Consider the following 26,336-nt stretch of genomic DNA (forward strand, 5'->3'; position numbering starts at 1 on the left):
CTAGAGCCAAAAATATAAAAATAAATTTAAAAAAAACAAAATTTAAAACAATATACATTTGTTCTGATTTCTGGTCATCTCTTAGAGCCAGAGCATTTATGTCTCATCCCCCATGTCAGTCAGTCTTACCAAGCCTCAGTCCTAAGCCTTCCGTCCCTTCTCCCAATACCACCACCTCCACTCAGCTTCCTTGCCTACTGCACAGAGCCACGGCCTCTGGCTGCAACCCCAGGTCCCATCTCACCTGCCCGTCCCCCATGCTGATCAGCAGCTACCCTCCTGAAAATGCAAATCTGACAACGTCATTATCTTTCTTACCACAGTTTGCTAGGGGTATATGGTACATGACATGATTTTAGGGGGACCATAAATGAACATTTTTAGGTTAATCATTTTACTATGTCAAGAAAAAAATAGAAGTAGCCATCAAACTTTGATTTCACTGATGGCTTAAGACAAGACCAGAGTAGACAAGGCCTTGCAATTCCACCTCAAGCCAATCTCTGGCTCAGATGGTATACAGAAATAGCAAAAATTGTGAAAAGAGTATACAAGTAGCCATAGTTTAAGAAATAATACCCTAGTGGATAAAGTTCAAACACTTCCCCATGACAGCAAGCCAAGAATCTACTGACCTTCCAGCCCATCTCCCAACACATACAACACATCATCCATGATTCCACTACTTTCTCACACACCCCTGCATCTTCACATTTGCTACTCCTGCTGCCTGGAAGTCCCATCCTGCCCATTTGACCACTAAAGACCCTGTACTCGCCTCTCACGTCTATACTATGTAATTATTACCACAGGCCACCATGACTGTCTGCAATTTACATGTCCATTGCCCAGGCTCAATTCTGAGTTCCTTGAGAACAGCAATCATCTCATCCAGTCTGCAGCCCAAATGCCAGCCCAGCGACCTATAAACAAGTATCTGCTACATGAAGGAATTAATGAGCAATCATTCCAGCCTTTAGTTTCCAAATTAGCCAAAACACTGGTATGTCTAGTCATAGGAAGAAAATGTATTGCGCTTACTAAGTTCTCACTGGATGTGTCAAGCAAATAATATTACATCTAATCCTCACTTCAACCCTAGGAAGTGGGTACCATGATCATCACCTAATTTTACAGATCATGCAGGAGAGGCCTAGAGAAGCTGAGCAAGTCCTAAATTACACAGCTGGTAACTGGTGATTTGTGGACCGAGTGGGCATGAAGATAAGTACGCCTGACTCCAAAGCTCATACTTCATGCTCAAGGCCTCTCTCCACACCAAGACAGGGGTGATGTTGATGATGACCGTGCTTACATATGATTTCCTATGGGCCAAGCACTGCTCTCAGCAACTATCAATATAAACAATATAAATATTAAAATTCACATGGAAATGTGCTCAGATTTGCTAAATGCCCTAGGGCTCCCCATTTGCTAAAAACTATCTTTTTCAAAAAGAAATCAATTCATTTGATCAATAAAGTAAAATGAAAGAATATGCAATGTGGAATTATCTACCACAGAGCCTCAAAGTGGAAATCAAGTGCACAGGGCTGGGGAGATAAGAAATCCAATGAATGAACCCCAGGGTTTTTTGCCAGGATGAGAAGAATCAGAACATCCAGTCAACACCTCAAACCACTAAGAGGCTGGTGAGAAACCTGTGACAAACTGAAGATTAAAAAATCACATGATGAACATCCAGAGACATTTAAAAGAGTAAAAGGAATGTCTGAAAAAGCCATTCAGTTTCATAAGCGTCCAGAGGAATACACAGGACAGTTTTCAACTGTGCTAAGAAACAACATTAGGGAACAGCAAAGAGCAGTTGTTTGTTGTTTAGCTTCCTAAAAAGTTCAAAACTGTTTTGAATTCCTTAACAGGTAAAGAAAAATCACCAAAACAAAGCTCTCTTCCCTGGCATGTTTTGGAAGAAGAAATTCTCCTCTCTGATTTCTTCTGACATAGTCACCTGAAGGAGTAACAAAAATTTACAATTTCTAAATGAGGCAAATACCCAAAGCCAACTCACTGCCACCCACAACGGCAGAGTGTCAAGATACTGCACACAAAATTATAATGGCAGTAACAACAGCTAACAATTTCTAGAAACTTACTAGCTGCCAGGCACTGTTCTAAGGGCTGCACATGAACTAACTCACAACTCTATGAAGTGAATATTATCACTACTCTCCCCATTTACATACAAGGACGCTGAGGCACAAGCAAGTCAGAAACTTGCCCACAGTCCAACACGACCGGAAACTGGCAACACCAGGATTCGAACTCTGAGCTCCAAATCCCACGCTCACTCTGCTGCCCCACAGTTTGGGCTGCTCTTTCTAATTCAGTGGGAAAACTCAGCATGTTCTGTAATTCCACATGGGAAGAAGCAGCATCTGTGGAGCACTAGCATATCTAGAGGTAACTTCCAGTGCCTGCTGAGGTCTTGGGCCATTCTTTCTAGAAGGCGAACTATTCAAAAGATACAAGACAGCCTCCCCACAGGCCAGTCTGACTGATAGAACGAGGAATAATTTTAACGAAGCACAAGAACGGGTCGTCCTTAGGGGAAAACAGAGCAGGAGAACAAGGCCAACAGAATGGGACAAGGAGCCCGTGCGTTATGACCGCCACCACCTACGCCAGTTTCTGAGGACAAACTCTGCTGGGAGAAAACAAGTGCTGCCTGTCATTTCCCTTCGTGTCAATGTTGTCTTATACTTCATGTGAGGACTGCTGCAGCTTGCCGTGTCATCTCGCAAGACCAGACAAATCTCTCAGGCACGCAAGCACTCACACACTCGGGCAGGCACACTCACACACAAGCATACTCACACTTGGGGTTTTCACAGAATAATACTGTATATCATGTAGGCCCCCATACCCAACAGCTGCAGTCCAGCCCGCTTTTTCTTTCCTCAACGTCTGTTGTCCACAGACACCTCGGCCACTTTTGTCACTCGTGAGGATATTTCTATTATTTACTTGTCTTGAGTCTGACTCACTTTTTCGACTTGTATAAACCTGTTTTAAAAGGAAAAACTCTATCGCAATGGCAAATGTAAAGCCAACATTGTGGGCCCTCAACAGAGTAGCCCTAAAAGTAAATGCCATCCAAATAAAGTATAAAGTCCTATCTCTGCTGCTGTCAGGGGAGGACTGTGCTTGAAACCTGTAAGCTCTGTTTACAGAGAGGCAGGGGGTGTTTGAGATACTGTTTTCAACTGTATGATACTACTATTCTGGTATGTCAAAAAATGATCAAATATTGGCAATTTCATTTAATTCAGCTTAATATTAATACCAAACCAAGTCTTTCCCCCAATATCACTGCAATTTACAAGGAACTGAAAGGAGAATAACTGAGCCACTGGGCAATTGAAAGGAATGTAATGCTGTGATATTTAACACTTAAAATAATGTTAAGTACCTGCAATGACACAAATCTCTCATTTGGGGAAACTCTGTGCTAGGAAAACAAGAAGGGATGTGGTAGAGAGTGAGGACCAAGCTGGGAAAATATGCAATCTGTGCTCCAGCCCCATTCCACTGCCTAAAGGTATTTTCAAACCACACAGAACTGTCATGGGAAACATTATAATATGGCAGTGACAGGGACAACTGCTGTGCATTTTGCCACCCTATATTCACTCTACCTTCATAACAGCACCCAGATTTCATTTTGGAGGGTTATTTCTTCCTTACTGGATACTGTCTTTGGGGGATGATGATGAACCAAAGTAGACAACTTCGCACTATGTAAGTCAACAGGGTTCCAGGAAGCTCCACCAGCCAATCCTTCTGCTGGTGGCCAGGAGGCAGCCACATGACCTGAGACTGGTCACTCAGGTGCCTCCTCCCTGGAATGCCAACCCTGGGCAGAATGAGAGCAAGTCAGAAAACAGCTGGTGTCCACTCCTGCAGCAGGGCCTTAACTGGACCATTCCTGCTAGGAGACCATTTAGTGGACCCTGCTTCCAGGTTAGGAGACTTCCAAAGCTGCTTTGACTCCCTCTGTTTCCAAATCTGACCTGCCATCAATTCCATGAGCTCACAATATCCTTAACTGGAGTAAATTTCTCTTGCCTGTTACCAAAGAGCCCTGGCACATACACCAGGGTACCATCCTTTCCAAGGTTCCTACTGATATTCATCCAACCAGCTAGACTCACCAACTGCAACCAGAAGCCAACCCCTCACAGCCCTGCCTAGAACTTTTCCTAAGATGGTAAATTTTAAATGGCATCCAGATTAGAAATGAAAAAGGAGAAGTAACAACTGATACTGCAGAAATACAAAGGATCATGAGAAATTACCACAAGCCACTCTATGCCAATAAAATGGACAACCTGGAAGAAATGGACAAATTCTTAGAAAAGCACAACCTTCCGAGACCAAACCAGGAGGAAACAGAAAATAGAAACAGACAAAGCACAAGCACTGAAATTGAGACTGTGATTAAAAATCTTCCAACAAACAAAAGCCCAGGACCAGATGGCTTCACAGGCGAATTCTATCAAACATTTAGAGAAGAGCTAACACCTATCCTTCTCAAATACAGCAGAGGGAGGAACACTCCCAAACTCATTCTATGAGGCCACCATCACCCTGATACCAAAACCACACAAGGATGTCACAAAGAAAGAAAACTACAGGCCAATATCACTGATGAACTTAGCTGTAAAAATCTTCAACAAAATACTAGCAAACAGAATCCAACAGCATATTAAAAGGATCATACACCCTGATCAAGTGGGGTTTATCCCAGGAATGCAAGGATTCTTCAACATATGCAAATCAACCAATGTGATAAACCATATTAACAAACTGAAGGAGAAAAACCATATGATCATCTCAATAGATGCAGAAAAAGCTTTCGACAAAATTCAACACACATTTATGATGGGTAGGCATAGAAAGTGGGCATAGAGGGAACTTACCTCAACATAATAAAGACCATATGTGACAAACCCACAGCCAACATTGTTCTCAATGGTGAAAAACTGAAACCATTTCCTCTAAGATCAGGAACAAGACAAGGTTGTCCACTCTCACCACTATTATTCAACATAGTTTTGGAAGTTTTAACCACAGCAATCAGAGAAGAAAAAGAAGTAAAAGGAATCCAAATCAGAAAAGAAGTAAAGCTGTCACTGTTAGCAGATGACATGATACTATACATAGAGAAACCTAAAGATGCTACCAGAAAACTACTACTAGAGCTAATCAATGAATTTGGTAAAGTAGCAGTATACAAAATTAATGCACAGAAATCTCTGGCATTCCTATACACTAATGATGAAAAACGTGAAAGAGAAATTAAGGAAACACTCCCATTTACCACTGCAACAAAAAGAATAAAATACCTAGAAATAAACCTACCTAAGGAGACAAAAGGCCAGTATGCAGAAAACTATAAGACACTGATGAAAGAAATTAAAGATGATACAAACAGATGGAGAGATATACCATGTTCTTGTATTGGAAGAATCAATATTGTGAAAATGACTCTACTAGCCAAAGCAATCTACAGATTCAAAGCAATCCCTATCAAACTACCAATGGCTTTTTTCACAGAACTAGAACAAAAAATTTCACAATTTGTATGGAAACAAAAGACCCCGAATAGCCAAAGCAATCTTGAGAAACAAAAATGGAGCTAGAGGAATCAGGCTCCCTGACTTCAAACTATACTACAAAGCTATAGTAACCAAGACAGTATGGTACTGGCACAAAAACAGAAATATATATCAATGGAACAGGATAGAAAACCCAGGGATAAACCCACGCACATACAGTCACCTTATTTTTGATAAAGGAGGCAAGAATATACAATGGAGAAAAGACCTCTTCAATAAGTGGTGCTGGGAAAACTGGACAGCTACATGTAAAAGAATGAAATTAGAACACTCCCTAACACCATACACAAAAATAAACTCAAAATGGATTAAAGACCTAAATGTAAGGCCAGACACTATAAAACTCTTAGAGGAAAACATAGGCAGAACACTCTATGACATAAATCAGAGCAAGATCCTTTTTGACCCAACTCCTAAAGAAATGGAAATAAAAGCAAAAATAAACAAATGAGACCTAATGAAACTTAAAAGCTTTTGCACAGCAAAGGAAACCATAAACAAGACAAAAAGACAGCCCTCAGAACTGGAGAAAATATTTGCAAATGAAGCAACTGACAAAGGATTAATCTCCAAAATATACAAGCAGCTCATGCAGCTCAATATCAAAAAAACAAACAACCCAATCCAAAAATGGGCAGAAGACCTAGACATTTCTCCAAGGAAGATATACAGATTGCCAACAAACACATGAAAGGATGCTCAACATCACTAATCATTAGAGAAATTCAAATCAAAACTACAATGAGGTATCACCTCACAGCAGTCAGAATGGCCATCATCAAAAAATCTGCAAACAATAAATGCTGGAGAGGGTGTGGAGAAAAGGGAACCCTCTTGCACTGTTGGTGGGAATGTAAATTGATACAGCCACTATGAAGAACAGTATGGAGGTTCCTTAAAAAACTACAAATAGAACTACCATATGACCCAGCAATCCCACTACTGGGCATATACCCTGAGAAAACCATAATTCAAAAAGAGTCATGTACCACAATGTTCATTGCAGCTCTATTTACAATAGCCAGGACATGGAAGCAACCTAAGCGTCCATCGACAGATGAATGGATAAAGGAGATGTGGCACATATATACAATGGAATATTACTCAGCCATAAAAAGAAACGAAATTGAGTTATTTGTAGTGAGGTGGACGGACCTAGAGTCTGTCATACAGAGTGAAGTAAGTCAGAAAGAGAAAAACAAATACCGTATGCTAACACATATATATGGAATCTAAAAAAAAAAAGGTTCTGAAGAACCTAGGGGCAGGACAGGAGTAAAGACGCAGACGTAGAGAATGGACTTGAGGACACGGGGAGGGGGAAGGGTAAGCTGGGACGAAGTGAGAGAGTGGCATGGACATATATACACTACCAAATGTAAAACAGATACCTAGTGGGAAGCAGCCGCACAGCACATGGAGATCAGCTCGGTGCTCTGTGACCACCTAGAGGAGTGGGATAGGGAGGGTGGGAGGGAGATGCAAGAGGGAGGAGATATGGGGATATACGTATATGTATAGCTGATTCACTGTGTTATAAAACAGAAACTAACACACCATTGTAAAGGAATTATACTGCAGTAAAGATGTTAAAAAAAGAAAGAAAAAGGATATAACTCAGGAACAGCCAGATGGAAGAAAGGTATGGGAAAAGAGCACAGAGCTTCCAGGCCCTCTCCCAGCACACCACTCTCCCGCCCTTCCAAGTATTCACCGACCCAGATGCTCTCTGAACCCCATCCTCTTGGGTTTTTATGGAGGCTTCATTATATAGGCTTGATTGATTAAATCATTGACCATCAGCAACTGAACTCCATCTCCAGCCCCGCTCCCCTCCCTAGTGGTGGTGAGATGGGACTGAAAGTTCCAACCCTCTAATCACGTGGTTGGTTCTCCTGGCAACCAGCCTCCAACTTCTGGTGCTTGCACTACATTAACGTAACAAAAGACACCTTTCTGGCTATCACCACTTCGGAAATTCCAGAGGTTTTAGGAGCTCAGTACCAGGAATGGGGCAAAGAACAATCATGTGTATTTCTTATTATAAATCACAGTATCACCGTAGACCTAATTCTTGGGCTTAGAAAAGTTAGTGATGCAGCTGGAAAAGGGAAGCGCCAGATTCAGGCCTTGAGAGCCCGTGAACCTTCGCACCAGCCTGCCCAGGGCATCCGACAGCCCCCTGGACATGGTCCTCGGCATCGCATGTTGTGATCACTGCCTCACTGGACTATCTTCCCAGGTGGACACGAAGCCACCTGAGGGGTAGAAAACTGTCTGAAATATTTGGAAAGCCCCAGTGTCTGTGACACCAAGTAGGCGTTCACTAACTAACTGTTAAACAAATGAGTAATCCAGTAAGTACTTACTAAGCACTTACTATGTGTCACACGCTGTGGACGTAGTGTGAGCAAAACAGGCTTCTCTCCAGCTGGTCATCCAGTTGAGCAGACAGATGTAATCCATTCATCACACAGACGTGTAGTAATGAGAAACAGAGGTTTATAGAATCTAACAGTACAGAGCAGGGGTCAGCAAAATACAGCCTGAGGCCAAATCCAGGCCTTTACAGAAAGAGTTTGCCAGTCCATGGTACAGAGCAAGGAAAACAGGTCCAGATGGCCAGGGCTGGAGAGGAGTGTGGAGGATTCATATCAGGGGTCTGGAAGGTTTCCCTGAAAAATTACTGAAAGGCTTTAAGAACAAAAAACAAAAAACAGGAAGGCCAGGGCAGGGTGGCAGGAGCAAAGAGCCAGGGGAGAGGTATGGGGCCCTCCAGGCTGCTAAGGATGTGGGCCTTTTTCCCAAAGCCAAGAGCAGCCAGTGGAAGGTTTTCCATGGGGGAGTGACAGGTGGGAATCTGCATTCTGCAGAACCCTCTCCATGCACAGGAGGCAGGACAAGAAGGAAGACAGTGGTGGGTCTACGGCAACTGTCCTGTGAGCCACGTGGTGACTGGGACAGGGCAACGGCCGGACAACTGGAGAGAAGCAAATGGATTTGAGATCCATTCCGGTGCCAGGCCGTTTGTCAGGGGTGAGGAGAGAGGTGACTTATCTTTCTTTTCAGACTTTACGACAGTTGTTTTAAAATATTCACTGACTTTCCCTCTTGAGGTTAAAGTTTCTCACAGAATAAGGACAACGATGTGACCTTCCCTACGTGAAGGTGGTGCCGCCTTTAGCCAAACACATTGCAAGATGAGACCGAGACTCTGATATTGAGAAGGAACCCTCTGGCGGGAGAAAACAAAAAAATTTTTTAAACCCAGCTTCAAAACCGATATAATCGCTAAAGGTGATATAACAGAGAAAGAATAGACTTTGGAGACCAAGAAACTAGGGTCCAACCTCCAACTCTAACATCCCGAGATGACTCACCTAGGCTGTCTGACTTGCCCTCTCTGAGCCTCTGTTTTCTTATCTGTAAAGAATTACACCGCTGCTTCTCCTGAGGCTGCATGCACTGAGGCTAAGAGTGGACAGGAACAAAGGGCAGCTGGAACAGTAAGAGACAGTAACTATCTTTATTAAGCAGGATATTCCTTTTAGCCGGAAACCAGTTACCATGGAAGGAATTAACTTTGTTAGTTCTACTATAAAACACAACAGTTTACATAATAAAAGTTGTAATAGTAAGCTCTATTATATAACAACACGTTAACCTAACATTCAGAAATGGGTTCTCTCTCTCAGGAAAGGAAAAGAATAATTATGAAGAAAAGTGATAAAGAACTCCTGACCTACATACACCCACACACGCACACACCCATACACACACTCGCACATACACACCTCCTGGTTCAGGAGATCTAGGATGGGGTACAGAATTGCTTTATTAATTAATAAGCCTCTCGTTCTCATGCAGGTGGACCTTGGGTTCCAAAATGAGAACCCCTGTGCTGACGGAGGCCAGGCCCCATAGTAGGCCCTCAAGAAGAACTGAAGCAAAAATTCAGTTTAATGATCTAATGCCACAAACATACAGAGAACCTAATGTGTGATGGGCACAGAATGTCTGTGCAAAACACTGAGAAAGAAAAAAATAGAGAAGCTGCCCCTCTGCCCTCCAAGCTCACAACCTCTTTAAACACTTGACCAGGGACTTCCCTGGTGGTGCAGTCGTTAAGAATCTGCCTTCCAATGCAGGGGACTCGGGTTCGATCTCTGGTCGGGTAAATAAGATCCCACATGCCACGGGGCAACTAAGCCCACGTACTGCAATTACTGAGCCCGTGCGCCCTAGAGCCCATACGCCACAACTAGGTAGCCTGTGTGTCACAACTACTGAACCCATGCACCCTGGAACCCGCGCACCACAATGAAGAGCACACGTGCCACAACGAAAGATCCCACATGCCGCAATGAAGATCCCACGTGCCACAACGAAGATCCCACGTGCTGCAACTAAAACCCGAGGCAGCCAAATAAATAAATAAATAAATATTTAAAAATAAAAAAAACACTTGACCATGTGTGGTACAAAGCCACACACACACTCAACCAGACAACGAATCTCCCTGAGCACCTTCTAGATGCTTCTAGGCGCTGGGGATACACCTGTGAACAAGACAGCCAAACATCCCTGCCTGCTGTTATGGTCTGGGCGACAGAAAGAAACAAAATTAAAAAGCATAATAGGGCTTCCCTGGTGGCGCAGTGGTTGAGAGTCCGCCTGCCAATGCAGGGGACACGGGTTCGTGCCCCGGTCCAGGAGGATCCCACATGCCACGGAGCGGCTGGGCCCGTGAGCCATGGCCGCTGAGCCTGCGCGTCCGGAGCCTGTGCTCCGCAGCGGGAGAGGCCACAACAGTGAGAGGCCCACGTAATGCAAAAAAAAAGCATAATGGACAGTTGTTAGTTGGTGTTATGGAGAAAACCTGAGAAAGAAGAAGCAGAGAGTGTAAGGGTGGCGAGTAGAACTGTAAATCTGCACCAGTTTCAAATAGTCCCAATAGCTTGATTAAAATGTAGCGCTACACACACTGCTCACGGCTGGTAAAGTGTCACAAAGAGAAAGGCTCTGGAAGGACAGAGAAGGGAACTGGCTGGGCTGGGTGGGTCAGGGTCAGAGGGTGGGGAACACTTGCAGTCTCCAGGATGAGGTGAATGCTGAGCAAGTGAGTTCCCTTCCCTCCCCTTCCTTTGCGGGAATGTTCCTCCTGCCCGTCCAAGGCTGCAGAGCACGAATTAGCCCTGAACGACTTCACTGGGCATTTCCAGCAAATGCCTGTGTCACTTACCTTTGCCAAAACATTTGCTTCTCCTCCTGGGTGGTGTTATAAGCTTATGCAGTCATGTCAGGTCATGAAGGGTCATGAAGGTCAATGGCCATTTTTAGGACTTTTTTTTTTTAATTATAGAAGGGACACACGATCACAGTATAAAATATGAAAAAAATATCAGAAAGTATAAAGATTCCCAAGTCTTAACCTCAACATGACCTCTATTCACATTTTGGTATGTTTTTTGCCAGAGCTGTTGTTTAACGTTGCGAGGATCACTCTGAATCCATGTTAACTCTGTATCCTGCTCTTTTTATTTTTACTAAATATATTATTTTTAAATCACTACATTTGCATTTTTCTGCTTAAAACAAATTCTGTATGGACATCAATGTAATGGCTATATAACGTGCCATTCTACCGATGCATTGTAGTTTATTCACCATTTCCCAATTGTTGAGCATTCAGATTTCTGAGTTTTCATCATTATTAAATTACCGTGAAAATAACTTCATGAGGAAAGTCATTTCAAGGAATTCACTCAGAGTAGGTTCCTAGAAGGAGGATGACAGGAAGCTGGAAATACTTTAGACAAGTAGTCACTGCCCAGATGATCTACAGATCCCCCAAATGCAATCACTGCCCCATCTGGCTGCAGCGGCAGAATATAGAAGCTGGTCAATCTCTGGCCACCTTTTTGGTCTTTGAGGATAAAGGGTTTCAGAAGCTACATATTTACCTGCTGTCGGAATCTGAGGCGATCTCCTTTCTCCCTCCAAAGCGGATCTGGCACTGCACAGAAAAAGAAGCTGCTGAGATCAGCTGTTGGGATGGGACATACAAAACCTCCCCCACAGGCCCTCAGGGTCATGGGGGACACAAGGCCAGGAACTCTGGGTGCCAAGTCAGGGTGTCCCCACACCCAGGGTACCAGCCCAAGACCTAAGACGGCGGGCACCCCAGCCTTCCAGCCACCACTTGAAGGAAGCCCTTATCTCCAGCTTGTAGAGAAGTGAGCCTTGTGCAAAGACAAGGCTGAGAGGAAAACAGAAGCACACGGCCTTCTGCAGATTATCTAGGAAGCTTCTTCTGTCTGTCAGCAGCTGACTGTCAATAACACAGAGCTCTTAATAGGCAGTAATCAAAACTTCCACAAATCTGTGATGATGGGTCCCTTCTGACAGGGCCCAAAGTTGTTATGGCTGGCTGTAAAGTTATGACAGCATAAATCAAACTCCAAACAAGTCATCTGGTTGTGCTGAACCACAATTCACCCAGGGAGGGTGGAAACAAAAGCAAACTGTTCTTTTTTTTTTTTAACTGTGCTGAAATATAGACAACATAAAATTTACCATTTTAACCATTTTTAGCTATGCAATTCAATTCACTTCACAATATTGTGCAACCATCACCTCTCTCCACTACTCTTCCAAAAGTGTAGAATCTCCACTGTGGGTAGCACGTTTGCAAGATTCCTGAATTTATTATCATGTGTGTGTGTATAGACATTTAAATGATACTTTTGTCAAAACTCATGGAACTGCACACTTAAAATTGGTATAGTTTATTGTATGCAAATTATACCACAATAAAGTTGATTTTTAAAAGGCATATATACAACACTTTCACCCCCCAAAATAATAATAGCAGCTCTAGGCAGAAGATCCAAGTTATTTCTGTTTAACTGCTACATTTGACGTGGCTTAACTCTTCATCTTCTTATTTTACTTTCCATTTCTGGAGCAAAGAAAGAAGAAACTAATAATGTGGGTTGTGCATTTATTGTGGAACAGGCGCTGGCCATGGCCCTTTACCCACTTTAACAAATGCAATTCCATCAACAGCCCTATAGAGATCGGTAACCCAATTAAAAGAGAAGAAGGACGCTCAGAGAGGCTGGATGAGTTGCCCCAGCACACACAGCTGTGAAGAGATGAAGCTGGCCTTCAACCTCAGCTACACCTGAATCTGTGTCCTTCCCACCATACCTGGACGCCTCGAGGCTTGGGCAGATGCTAAATTCTCTGGACTCATATCGACACTTAACAGACACTTCCATTAAAGTACATATTTATCTCCCTACATCGTGATTACACGCAGATAATTGCCAGTCGCCCCTTCTAAAATGTGAATTCCTAGGGCTGGATCCCAGCTCTGCTGCTTATTAACTATGACGTCAGCAGCAAGTTATCAGACCTGAGCTTCAGTTCTTCGGTTTCTTCTTCTGTAAAATGGCAATATTTGCAAGAACTGTCTCACGGCGTGGTTGGAAGGATTAGATGTAAAGCACTCAGCAGAGAATCAGGCACGCGATGAATGTGCAAGAAATGATGCCTGTCTGGTAGCTGCAAGCAAGCAAACTGATGCCAGCCTCATGTCAAAGCTCGCTTCCACACCCAGCCAAAGCCAGGCATCAGAAATAGCATCAGCCAAACCAAGCAGAGCCCACCCGCGGGATCCACAGGATCCTGAGCATGGCCTCACTTCTGTTCTTGTGCTCACAGGGTCCTAACTCCAAACACGACCGCAGCACCCTTAGGAGTTGCCCTAAAACACAACTGCTTGGAAATGAGGCTTTGAAACCCACTCAATGCCCTTCTCAAGGGGACATCTTTGAAGGACGGGGCCGGGTCCTCCAGGGGTCTCAGGGAGTCAGGACACCGGAGCTCCTCTGTCCCTACCACTGACCACTATCATTTGCTGGGGAAAACAATCAGCCTCACCGTGCCCAGATACAAAGCGGGAGGAAGTCTGTGTAGACAGAAGGGCAGAAATGACTTCGTCATCGATCATCTGACACGATGACCTGACCACAAAGTCAAACGTGAGCTTTCTTCTTACCTGTTTCACTGCATCCAGCAGTCGCTCCAGCAGAAATTGTCTTTTCGTGTCATTGTTCTGTGATCCTAAAATGCAATGAGGCTTAATTAGTTTTGTTTGACATTCGCTTTCTATTCAGACTCTCTGACATGTAGTGTACGGCTGTGCCCAACTGGCATCAGCCTTCTCTTTAGTAAAATCAATAACAAGACCAGGTATCAATAATCTACATCATTACAATGAAGTTGGACCACTTTCCTGTTACTGCAACCCAGGAAAGCAGCTAAACTAGTGTTCCCCAAATTTGGATGATGTTACTGGAATGGTCTAACTCAGGGTTTCTCGACCTTGGTGTCACTGACATTTGGACCAGATAATTCTCTGTGGCTGCCCTGTGAATTGTTAAGATGTCCGTCAGCATCCCTGGCCACTAGATACCATTAGCATGCGCGCGCGCGCGCGCGCGCACACACACACACACACACACACACACACACACCAGCTGTGGCAACAAAAATGTCTCCAGATACTGCCCAATGTCCTCTGGGGAACACAACTGCCCCCAGTTGAGAACCAATAGCCTAACTTAAAATGTAAGTTTCCCAGTACTGCAGGCACTGCTTGTTGGCTGACCTCACCATCATCTCCAACATTATTTTTCCATGAAAAACCTAATTACTTGGGCTTCCCTGGTGGCGCAGTGGTTGAGAGTCTGCCTGCCGATGCAGGGGACACGGGTTCGTGCCCCGGTCTGGGAGGATCCCACATGCCGCAGAGCGGCTGGGCCCGTGAGCCATGGCCGCTGAGCCTGTGCGTCCGGAGCCTGTGCGCCGCAATGGGAGAGGCCGCAACAGTGAGAGGCCCGCGTACCGCAAAAAACAAACAAACAAACAAAAAACCTAATTACTCCTGTTCTCAGCCTCTCTTGTAAGGCTGCCCATAAGAAGTTCTAGCTAGTGACATGTGAGCAGAGAGCACTGGGAGCGATCTGGGGAAATTACGCCATCCTTCTAAAAGAACAGATGTTAACGGCTTCGTTCCTTCTTCCATCCTTCAGGCCTTAATCATAAACACATCGGGTGGAGCCAGAGCAGCATCTTGCTACCTTGAGGCAACAAGCCTGCAGCGAAGGCCAAGAGAATCACAGAGACGCCAGCCCCGATGTCATTTTGCTGTTGAACCAATACTAAAAATCTCATACTTCTCACACAACAAACAGTTCCACTTGTTCAAGCATTGTACATTGATTGGGCTGTTACTTACAGCCAAAAGCATTCTCAACTGATACACATGGCATGCACCAAACTCCCATTTAAGAGGGTGTGGGGCAAGGACACTTCAAAGCCCCAGGCAGACCACTGTCAGAACCATATCTGATGCTCCACAAGAGACCCAGTGACTCCAATCAACAGAGACACAGCTACATATTATGACGCGCCAGACACAGAACACAGTTGTTTCAAAGGAGACCCAAATTTAGAGTTTGTACAAGGGCAGATGCTCCACACGGCAGGCCTTGAATTGCCACTGAGCTGCTTCTCTCTTGGGCAACTCAGCCTGGGCTTCACCAGGGAGTACCAGCAGGGCATCACCTTAGAGATGGTCAGTGATTCATGTAAGTCACGCCAGGGCCACCCGGTTGCTCACAACTGTAACCGTGCGGTGAGCACTTCCTGCACGCCAGGCACAAAACTAAGTCCTTGGGCTTCCCTGGTGGCGCAGTGGTTGAGAGTCCGCCTGCCAATGCAGGGGACGCGGGTTTGTGCCCCGGTCCGGGAGGATCCCACATGCTGCAGAGCGGCTGGGCCCATGAGCCATGGCCGCTGAGCCTGCGCGTCCGGAGCCTGTGTTCCACAACAGGAGAGGCCACAGCAGTGAGAGGCCCGCTTACCGAAAGAAAAAAAAAAAAACTGAGTCCTCTGAACGCACTGTGTCCTGTAATTTTCACAACCACCCTACCAGCCAGGTATTAGGATCCCTGAATCGCAGATGGGGAAACTGAAGCTCAGAGAAGACAAGCAATTACATGCATTGACCCACTCGGTAATTATTTAACTTCTACTGTGTGCCAGGCAATGTTCTAAGTGCTGGGGACACAGGAGTTAAATGGTATAAAAGAACCATCTTCTCATGGAGCGAAAATTCTCTTAGGAAGAAACAAATAGCTCCTAAGTAAACTAATAAAGATGATGTTAGAGAGTCATACTAGAAAGAAAAACTAAATGGGGTGATGAGACAGGGAGGAAGCAAGAGGGCCACGTCAGCCAGGACAGTCAGGAAAGGCCTCTCTGCACACGTAGTATCTGAGCTGAGCCCTTGTTAACAAGAAGGAGCAGCCATGGAAAGATATGGAAGACCAGCATTCCAGGCAGAGCAAACGGCCAGGGAAGAGAGGAAAGAACAGCTTGGCTTCTGGTCTTCCAGGACCCAAAGGAAGCCTCTTATGACTTGAGCAAAAACCAGAAAAGGGGAAGCAAAGACAGGGGCCAGTAACAAAGGTCTTGTGGACCATTATAATGGGTTTAGGTTTTGTTCTGTATTTGAATACTAATAGTTGGAACCGTTGGACATCCCTGATGGTGCAGTGGTTAAGAATCGCCTGCCCATGCAGGGGACACGGGTTCGAGCCCTGGTCCGGGAAGATCCCACATGCTGAGGAGCAACTAAGCCCATGTGCCACAACTACTGAGCCTGCGCTCTAGAGCTGCAAGCCACAACTACTGAGCCCGTGAGCCACAACTACTGAAGCCTGCATGCCTAGAGCCTGCGTTCTGCAACAAGAGAAGCCACCGCAATGAGAAGCCCACGCACTGCAACGAAGAGTAGCCCCTGCTTACCGCAACTAGAGAAAACCTGTGCACAGCAATGAAGACCCAGTGCAGCCAAAAATTAATTAATTAATTAATTAATTAATTTTTTTTTTTTTTTTAAATAGGTGGAATGGTGACCCCGACTGGAGATCGTGCCCCTCAAGGGTTGTTAGGACTACCACACGGGCTCCTCCCTCACCCCAGGCCCGGAGATCAAACCAGTCGGTAAACTCTCCATGGACACACAGTAATACAGCTGACTTCCCAAACTCTGCCACTGTTATTTTTTCTGGAAGAGGTCTTGAGAAAGGATAGCTCATGCATCCTTCCCACCAGACCAGAGGCCATCTTGAAGCTTCATTCAGGATGGCTAGAGACCCCACCGACCCTAGGCCCTCAAACATTGCTCTTGACACCTGTGTCTATCAAAACATCCTGCTCTTCGTTTAGTAGAAGGTCTAGTTTCAGCTTCTCTAACACCAGAATTGGGAAGTCAGGCTTGCTTTCTTCCTTTTTCCAAGTACTGCACTCAACAACTCTACTTGCCCTTGGGCAACGCCAACTGGAAACTCGACAAGGTTTTCCCCCCTGAAGTGCTTTTGCTATTCTTTCTGATCATAAAAGTAATTCATGTGATAGAACTATCATATAACCCAGCATTTCTGGGTATATACACAAAAGAATTGAAAACAGGGTCTTGAAGAGATATCTGTATGCTTATGTTCACAGCAGCATTATTCTCAGTAGCTAAAACGTGGAAGCAACCCAAGTGTACACCGACAGATGAATGGATAAGCAAAATATGTATGCATATACATACAATAGATATTATTCAGCCTTAAAAAGGAAGGAAACTCTACAATATGCTACAACACAGATGAGCCTTAAGGACCTTATGCTAAGTGAAACACACCAGACACAAGAGATAAATACCACATGATTCCACTTATATGAGGTGCCAAGAGCAATCAGAATCATAGAGAAAGAAAGTGTAATGGTGGCTGCCGGGGGAGGGGAGGGGAGGGGAGAGAATGGGGTTTAGGGTTTAACAGCTACACATCTGCAGTTTAACAGGATGAAAAGAGTCATGGGGATGGATGGTGGGAATGCTGCACAGCAATGTGAAGGTATTTAATACCACCAAACTGTACACTTAAAAATAGTTAAGATGGGGCTTCCCTGGTGGCGCAGTGGTTGAGAGTCCGCCTGCCGATGCAGGGGACGTGGGTTCGTGCCCCAGTCCGGGAAGATCCCACATGCCGCGGAGCAGCTGGGCCCGTGAGCCATGGCTGCTGAGCCTGCGCGTCTGGAGCCTGTGCTCCGCAACAGGAGAGGCCACAACAGTGAGAGGCCCGTGTACCGCAAAAAAAAATGGTTAAGATGGCAAACTTTATGTTATGTGTATTTTACCACAATTTTAAAAAAAAAGAGTAATTCATGTGAAAAAATACAATAATAACAAATCAGGGGGAAATATACAAAGAAAATAAAAATCTCCATCATCTCACTACTGATAATTGTTAGCGCAGTGATTCTCAAGCTTTCACATGCACACGAATCTCCAAGCAGGTTCTAATTCAGAAGGGCTGGGTAGGGCCTGGGATTCTGTATCTCTCACAAGGTCCCAGATGATGATGCTGCTGCTGGTGCCTGACCCACCGTGAAGAGCAAGGATACAGCACCTACCCCTAATGATATGCATGATGATCCCAGATCTTTGAGATGGAACTTGTTCCACTGCTTTTTCTAGAAAGGTCAGCAGCCTCCTCTGCCTCACCCTGCAAAGCCTCTCCACCATGGGAAGAAAGCCTGTTCTTTAGAGAGAAACAGCCTGAGGTTGTGCAGGTCTCAGCCCACCACACACCCACCCTCGTTGACGCGATCTCTCCCCAGACAAGAAGTGCACTTGGGGCTTCCCTGGTGGCGCAGCAGTTAAGAATCCGCCTGCCAATGCAGGGGACACGGGTTCGAGCCCTGGTCCGGGAAGATCCCACATGCTGCAGAGCAGCTAGGCCCGGGCGCCACAACTACTGAGCCTGCTCTCTAGAGCCCGCAAGCCACAGCTACTGAGCCCATGCACCACAACTACTGAAGCCTGCACGCCTAGAGCCCGTGCTCCACAACAAGAGAAGCCACCGCAATGAGAAGCCCATCGACACAACTAGAGAAAGCCCGCACGCAGCAACGAAGACCCAACGCAGCCAAAGATAAATAAGTAAAATAAATAAAATTTTTTAAAAAAGAAATATTCCAATGACTGAAACATACGAAATGTCAGTAATAAGCAAGACACATTCCTTTGGGGAAACTGTTAAAAAAAAAAAAAAAGAAGTGCACTTGAAAACGACAGTCCTGACCCCTGAAAAGGCACCTGTGGCCATCCCAGGCCTGAAAGGGGATGAAGAGAAGGGGGTCTCGTAGGGTAGAGGGAGCACAGGCAGCCTTGGGAGCATTCACCGACGGCAGGAGGTGCCCAGGAGGCCCATGGCCATGAGGAACAGTGGAAGGCGTGCTAGTGGGAAGTCACAAGGCATCAGGAGTCCTCATCCCGGCCGGGCTGCTTGCTGGCCACGTGACACAGACCGTCACTTCCCTTCTCAGGGTACTGGTTTCTGCATGAGATCACACCCTCCTAGCTCTGCAGTCTGCGAGTGTGCGGTGTCTGTGGAGACAGGCAGGCAGAGCAATCGATGCTACCGGGCTCTTTCCTACCTTCTCCCAGGGGCCAAGAGGAGAATACAGGACCCCTCCCAGGGCAAGAAGAATCTTCCAGCCTCAACGGCTGCAACCACCCAGGAGGAGCAGGGAGCCAGTGCCCAACTACTGAGCCTCAACTGTGGGCTAAGCCATTAACTGACTGGCATCTAATCCTTGACAAAGAAGGAAAGGTGGCTCCACTCAACAGAGCACTGGGGCTGAGAGGAAAAGACCTTCACCCATGGAAGTGCTTAAGGAAGGATTCAATTTCGAGTCCACTGGCTCGGCCATCTGTGAAATCTTGCTCACCCTCAACCCCTGTAACAATCCTGCAGTGACAGCCCCACTGCCAGTTCAGGAATGATTTCTCTATGAAACCCCAGCCTTTCTGCTTCCTTCCTTCTGTAAGGGTAGGCCTGAGTCAACACTATCAACCAGATGAGCCAGAATAGGCTTCTTTTTTTTTTTTTAATTGGAGTATAGTTGATTTACAATATTGTGTTAGTTTCAGTTATACAGCAAAGTGATTCACAGAACAGGCTTCCATCAAAATGAAAATAGAGCACCATCAAAATGAAAACAGAAAACAGAAAGGCACCCCAGGGAATACACCCAGGGTCCACAAACCTGTCAGAGAAATGCAGTGATCTCCTGAGGCTCTAACTTAGAAATCACCTGCGTTTGAAAATCAGTCACCTGGCTCAGGTGCTTCGCTGTTGTCTTTCATGTTTAGAATCCTTAAGATCCTACACTAATTTTTCCCACAAATCTCCAGCCTTCAGTGACCTCCTGGGGAGAGAGAGCAGGGATTCAGAGTAGGACAGGGCAGGTTAAATCCTACATCATCAGCTATGTGACCAAGGACAAGTTACTTAACCCCTCTGCACCTCTTACGGCTTTTTTTTTTTTTTTTTTTTTTTTTTTTTTGCTGCACTGGGTCTTTGTTGCTGTGCGTGGTCTTTCTCTAGTTGCGGCGCACAGGCTTCTCATTGCGGCGGCTTCTCTTGTTGCGGAGCATGGGCTCTCGGTACATGGGCTTCAGTAGTTGTGGCTCACGGGCCCTAGAGTGCAGGCTCAGTGGTTGTGGCGCACAGGCTTAGTTGCTCTGCGGAATGTGGGATCAAACCCATGTCCCCTGCATTGGCAGATGGATTCTTAACCACTGCACCACCAGGGAAGTCCCCTCCTACAGCTATTAATGAGTGAATGGATACCATGCACCTAGAACAGTGCCTGGTATACAGCAAACACTTTATACATATTAACTATTATTGCTGTTGTTATGGGCAATCCTATACCTCTGGCTCTAACAAGTACTTTCATCAGGCTTCCTTCTCTCCAGAGCACAGGCAAAGCAATCCAATCCTGGCCTCTGTGTTCACTGCCCTGGGGGAGTATAAAGGTGAAAAACCTTCTCTGCCAAGTGGGGAGGGGAAAACCAGCAAGATGCCCCCAGGGCACTCTACCTATATCCTTTCTCCAATCCCTGTCCCAACCTAGGAGGTCAAGGTAATCATGGTGCCCGTCCACAGAGGAGTTAGGTCACTTGGGCAAGGCTGCATACACACACACACAATGGTATCCCCCTGCCTCTCTACGCAGTGGCAGAGGGAAAGTCATTTCTCTGCTCGAAGGCCAATCCTTGCAATGCACTCAGCGGGCATAATGGAGAAAAGAAAAAGACGGTAAGGTTCTTTGGGTGCCCACTGCAGGCCAGGAATTCTGCCCGAGGTCAGGCAGCAAAGCAGCGCTGAGACCCTGATCTGCCTGACCTCTTCCACAGCACACTGCTGGCCTGCTGGGGGCCAGGGAAGCCTGACTGAAAAAGTGGGAACTTGAACTGCGCTTAAAAAAACAGGAAGAACTAGAATACAGAATAGGTAAACCCATAAAGATAGAACGCTACTGTGTAATAGGTACAGGGTGTCCTCTGGGGGTGATGAGAGTGCTTTGTAACTAGACAGACATGGTGGTTGCACATTACAAACGTACTCAATTGCCAATGAACTGTTCACTTTTAAATGGTTAATTGTTTTTATAACTGTTAAATTTCTAACTTAACAGTTGTTAATTGTTCTAATTGTATTAAAAGCATACATGGTTTCACATTATCTGAAATTCACCTCCATAAGAAAATACTTTATGGAAAGGACTGCAACAGGTAGATTAGAGCACATTCTAAGCCAAAGAAGCCACCACAGCAGGAGTCCCCCAGGGGTGGGACAAGACTTCAGATAGTGCCCAGACCCCCACTGAAACACAGGGAAGAAAAGCCAAGCTCACTTCTCTCTCATGTTTCTGATTACACTGAGGGGAGTGTCTGTCTGAGGCTAGTAAGTCCTTAACTTCTGCATCAGTCAGGCTCCTAACAGGAAACAGCAGGCACTCTCAAATAAGGAGACTTCAAGGAGGTTTACTTATAAGGGGCCCTACAGAGAAGTGGTGGCGAGAAGCGATTCTCAACCAGGATTTCACACACACCCCAAAAAACAGGGCATTTGGCAATGTCTAGAGACATTTTTGGCACAACTAGGGGGCTGCTCCTGGCATCTACTACAGTGTACAGGACAGCCCCACACAACAATCATCCAGCCCGAATGTCAACAGTGCCACAATTGGGAAATTCTGCCCTAACTTAAGTTTGATTGTCCCATTTCACAGATGATGAAACTGAGGCTCCAAGAAGTTAAAAAAGTTAAACCTCTATTTGTGCTCTGAACCCCATCTCCTCTCACCTGCTCAAGGACATACTCCAGCAACAGTCCCTCTTTTTCCCACATGGTCAATTCTTTCTTATCACCTATGCAATTCCTACAGCATATGGGGATGTCATAATACCTCCCCCCAGTTTAATAAAAGTCATGCCTTGCTCCCACGTGCCACTCCAGACTCCACCTCATTTCTCTGCTGCCCTGTCCAGCACAGCTCTTCCTTCACGAGAACAGCCAGGCCCTCTGTGAGGGCCACCCCTTCCACAATGGCTGTTCCCAGCTCTGGCCAAAGGCCCTTTTGTTCCCATCTCCTCCTGCACCAAATTATCTACACAGGGGCCATAACATCTGGAACACAACAAATGACTTACTGACATTATATAACAAACACATGATACATTCAATGATACTATATGATTTGTTCAATGCACCCTGCAAAACTGCAATTAACATGGCATTTTTATGGAGCCCTGTAAGCATGTGGAGCGTTGTCTCAGATGATTTGTGTTTCTGGTTCCCCTCCTCACAGAAGGAACTCAACAACTGTTGGATCAAGACTCCGGGGTTCGGTTCTGTAGTCCCTCAAGCGGCTGCTTTAAATGGAGAGGACCAGAATGCCCTCGTGCATGCAATGCACATTGCATGAGTGAAGGACTAGTTTTGTCTGCATTAGCACATGAACAGATAAAATGGACAATCATTCACCCCCAAAGTCGGGGCACTGGGTCCCAGTACTGTGGGGTAAAGTGGCACAGCTGGAGGAGGACAAAAGGACAGACTTTCCTTCACCACACAATGGAAAGAGGCAGACTCTGCTTGGAGGCAGATGGGCTCGGGCCACCCAAGTGGACTTGGGATGCCCAAGAACAAAGACGGGGTCAACAGTGGACTCATAAATGGGCAAAGAATTCCCTCTAGAGCAGAGGTCAGCAAATATTTTCTGTAAAGAGCAAAATGGTAAATATTTTTGGCTTTTCAAGCCAGATGGTCCCTGTCGCAGCTACTCAGAGTGCAAAAGCAGCCAGAGACAATAGCAAGAATGGGTGTGGCTGGGTTGCAATAAAGCTTTATTTACAAAACAGGTGGCCAGCCCAGTTTGCCAATCCTTGCTGCAGAAAATAAAAAGAAAAACTGCAGTGTGCAAATACTTTGAAGAGAAAGTGTATCTTCCCTCATGGTTGGAAAAATGCAAATTATAAACTTACCAAATCATCCACCACATGTTACCACTGTATAACTAAGTTCACCAAAAAACATTTAAACTGAAATTCCTCATTGCTGGCAAAGCTCCGGGGAAACACAACGGTCAGAATGGCCATCATCAAAAAGTCTACAAATAACAAATGCTGGAGAGGGTGTGGAGAAAAGGGAACTCTCCTACACTGTTGGTGGGAATGTAAATTGATGCAGCCACTATGGAGAACAGTATGGAGGGTCCCTTAAAAACTAAAAATGGAGTTGCCATATGATCCAGCAAGCCCACTCCTAGGCACATATTTGGAGAGAACTCTAATTCGAAAAGATACATGCACCCTTATGTTCACAGAAGCACTATTTACAATAGCCAAGACATGCAAGCAGCCTAAATGTCCATCGACAGATGAATGAATAAAGAAGATGTGGTACATATACACAGTGGAATACAACTCAGCCATAAAGAAGAATGAAATATTGGCATTTGCAGCAACATGGATAAATTTAGAGATTATCATCCTAAGTGAAATAAATCAGACAGAGAAAGACAAATATCATATGTTATCACTTATATGTGGAATCTAAAAAAAAATGATACAAATGAACTTACTTACAAAACAGAACCAGACTCACAGACATAGAAAACAAACTTATGGTTACCAAAGGGGAAAGAGGGGGAGGGATAAATTAGAAGTTTGGAATTAACAGATATACACTACCACATATAAAGTAGATAACAAGGACCTACTGTATAGCACAGGGAACTATATTTGATATCTTATAATAACCTATGATGAAAAAGAATCTTAAAAAGAATACATATATATGTATAACAAAATAATTTTGCTGTACATCTGAAACTAACACAACATTGTAAATCAACTATACTTCAATTTTTTTTAAAAAATGAAATTCCCCATTGCTCGTAAAGCTCCAGGGATACAGGAATGCACCACTGGTAATGAGTACCAGTGCAGAGTCCTGGAAAGCAATGAGCAGGGAATACCAAAAACTACAAGAACATCAAAGCACCTTCCTGACTCCTGGGAAACTAAGCTAAGGAGGAATGGGCCGGGGTGCGGGGGTGGGGATTATGAGAAAAGTAATAAGTATCTTCTTTACCAGTCTCTCTGTCTTCCAGGTACTGAGTAAGGCATTGTACATTCATCAGTCACTCTCACTTCCATTTTCTGATAAGGGAATTAAGAGTCGGAGAAGTTCAACAACTTGCTCAGGTCCTTCAAATGGGAGTTAAATCCAGGACTGCCTGAGGGCAAAGTGTTCTTCCACTGCAGCATGATGCCTGCCTAAACATGGTTTCAGGGGTGCAGATTTTTCCCACAGCATTCTAGAACAGGGGTCAGCAAACTACAGCCCCCAAACTGAAGGTCTTCTAAATAAAGTTTTATTGGAACACAGCCACGTGCTTTCACTTGCGTATTGCCCTTGCTGCTTTTATACGACAGGGATGAGTAATTGGGATGGAGACTATGTGGACCACAAAGCAGAAAATATTTACCATCTGGCCCTTTACAGAAAACATTTGCCAACTCCATCCTAGAACATCATAAACAGAATTTACTTTCTTTTCCTACAATGGGAGAAAGGTTAAATAACTGCAGCATGTCAATTTAGTGGAATGTTACGCAGCATTTTTAAATAATTGTGAAGAGAAGGAACATGGGTAAATGCTATAAGTGAAAACACTAATTCAAATGTAGACTCAATGCAATTAGGTAAAATGCATATGCTTTGAACATAGAAGTAGAATACCTAAAAATCTAAATATTTAATATGTTAGAGAGGTATATTTATAGGTATATTGTTTTCACAATAGTCTTTAATGTCATTTGGGCGTTGTTTTTTTTTTTTTTAAGGTGGAGGAGCAAAGAGCAGATTCCAAGCTATGCAGACACAGGCAAGGAGAAATGGGGTGCCAGTGGGCAAGTTTCCCCCCTCGTGGGAAGCCGGGGACCACAGGCCTCTGAGGGCTTCTGGATGGCTGAGCAGAAGTCAGGGCTGGGAAAGGGTCCTCACTCGCCCTGGAGGCCTCAGGCTGCTCCTCCCACAGCCTTTCCCACCTCAGCAAAAGGCATCCTCACCTGTCCAGCTGCTCAGGAGTCACCCCCGCCTCCCTCGGGTCTCTGCTGAGACATCACCTTCCCTGCGAGGTCTTCCTTGACCAACCCCCACCAAATGACAAGAGCCTTCCCTCCCCCTTCAGTTCATCCTCCATCCAGACAACAAGTGAGACAGACGCCACCCTTGGGGTCTGGACTGGGCATGTGATCCAGGCATGGGCAGCCAGAGCCACGGTGATGGGTTGGTTCCAGGATGGCCGCGAGGCCAGCCAGACCACTATGCGTCAGCCCCAGGACTTCTGCCGGAGCAACTGGAAAAGGCCTGCCTGCTTGGGTGTTGCTACATTGTAGATGTGACCCAAGAGCTGCTAGTGGTCGTCTTGCCTCCATGGAGGGGAGGCTGCCTGAGGGTGAAGCCAACAGAGAGCAAAGTATTGAGAGTTGCGAGCCGGACAGAAAGGTGGTCCTGATGACTCTCTAAGCACCAGCTGAGGCTGAAGCCAGGCTATCCCTAGACCTTTCCAACACAAGATGCTTTAAACTCCTATTGTGCTGGAATCAGCTTCCGCCACATGCAATTGAAAAGAGTCCTGGGGAATTCCCTGGCGATCCAGTGGTTAGGACTCGGTGCTTTCACTGCTGGGGCCCGGGTTTGATCCCTGGTCGGGAAACTAAGGTCCCACAAGCTGCGTGGCGCGGCCAGGTGTGTGGGAGGAAGAGTCCTGGTTAACGTACTCATTACTCTTCACATTTTGGGTACATTCTTTCAATTCCCTTCAACAAACACCGACAGTACAGCCCTCTGCTAAGAAGATGCGCCAAACGGTCATCCAACAAATGACTGCAGAACGTTGAACCCTGAATTTCTGGCCAGGCTCTGCTGCTACCAGTGCCTTACTCCCACTGGCAGCATTTTTTGCGTCGGGTCTTCATTGCTTCACGCGCGAGGGCTTTTCTCTAGTTGCGGCGAGCGGGGGCTACTCTTCATTGCAGTGCGCAGGCTTCTCACTGCAGTGGCTTCTCTTGTTGCGGAGCACGGGCTCTAGGCACAGGGACTTCAGTAGCTGTGGCACGCAGGCTCAGTAGCTGTGGTGCACGGGCTTAGTTGCTCCGTGGCATGTGGGATTTTCCCGGACCAGGGATCGAACCCGTGTTCC

General features: G+C 45.5%; 1 protein-coding gene across 2 annotated transcripts in view; it reads right to left on the reverse strand.

Moving 5' to 3' along the window:
• SNX29 (sorting nexin 29) overlaps window positions 1–26,336 on the reverse strand; it is a 564,284-nt gene that overhangs the window by 531,504 nt on the left and 6,444 nt on the right. For both annotated transcript variants that reach the window (XR_009530118.1, XM_060078037.1), the window contains exons 2-3: window positions 13,708–13,772; window positions 11,606–11,658 (exon numbers count right to left, since the gene is read on the reverse strand). Coding sequence is in view for 1 of the 2 variants with exons in the window: in XM_060078037.1 (XP_059934020.1) it covers window positions 11,606–11,658; window positions 13,708–13,772 (118 nt within the window). In the remaining variant the exon portion in view is untranslated. The remainder of the gene's footprint in view (window positions 1–11,605; window positions 11,659–13,707; window positions 13,773–26,336) is intronic.

Source organism: Mesoplodon densirostris, chromosome 16, assembly GCF_025265405.1.
Source record: "Mesoplodon densirostris isolate mMesDen1 chromosome 16, mMesDen1 primary haplotype, whole genome shotgun sequence".
NCBI lineage: Eukaryota > Metazoa > Chordata > Mammalia > Artiodactyla > Ziphiidae > Mesoplodon > Mesoplodon densirostris.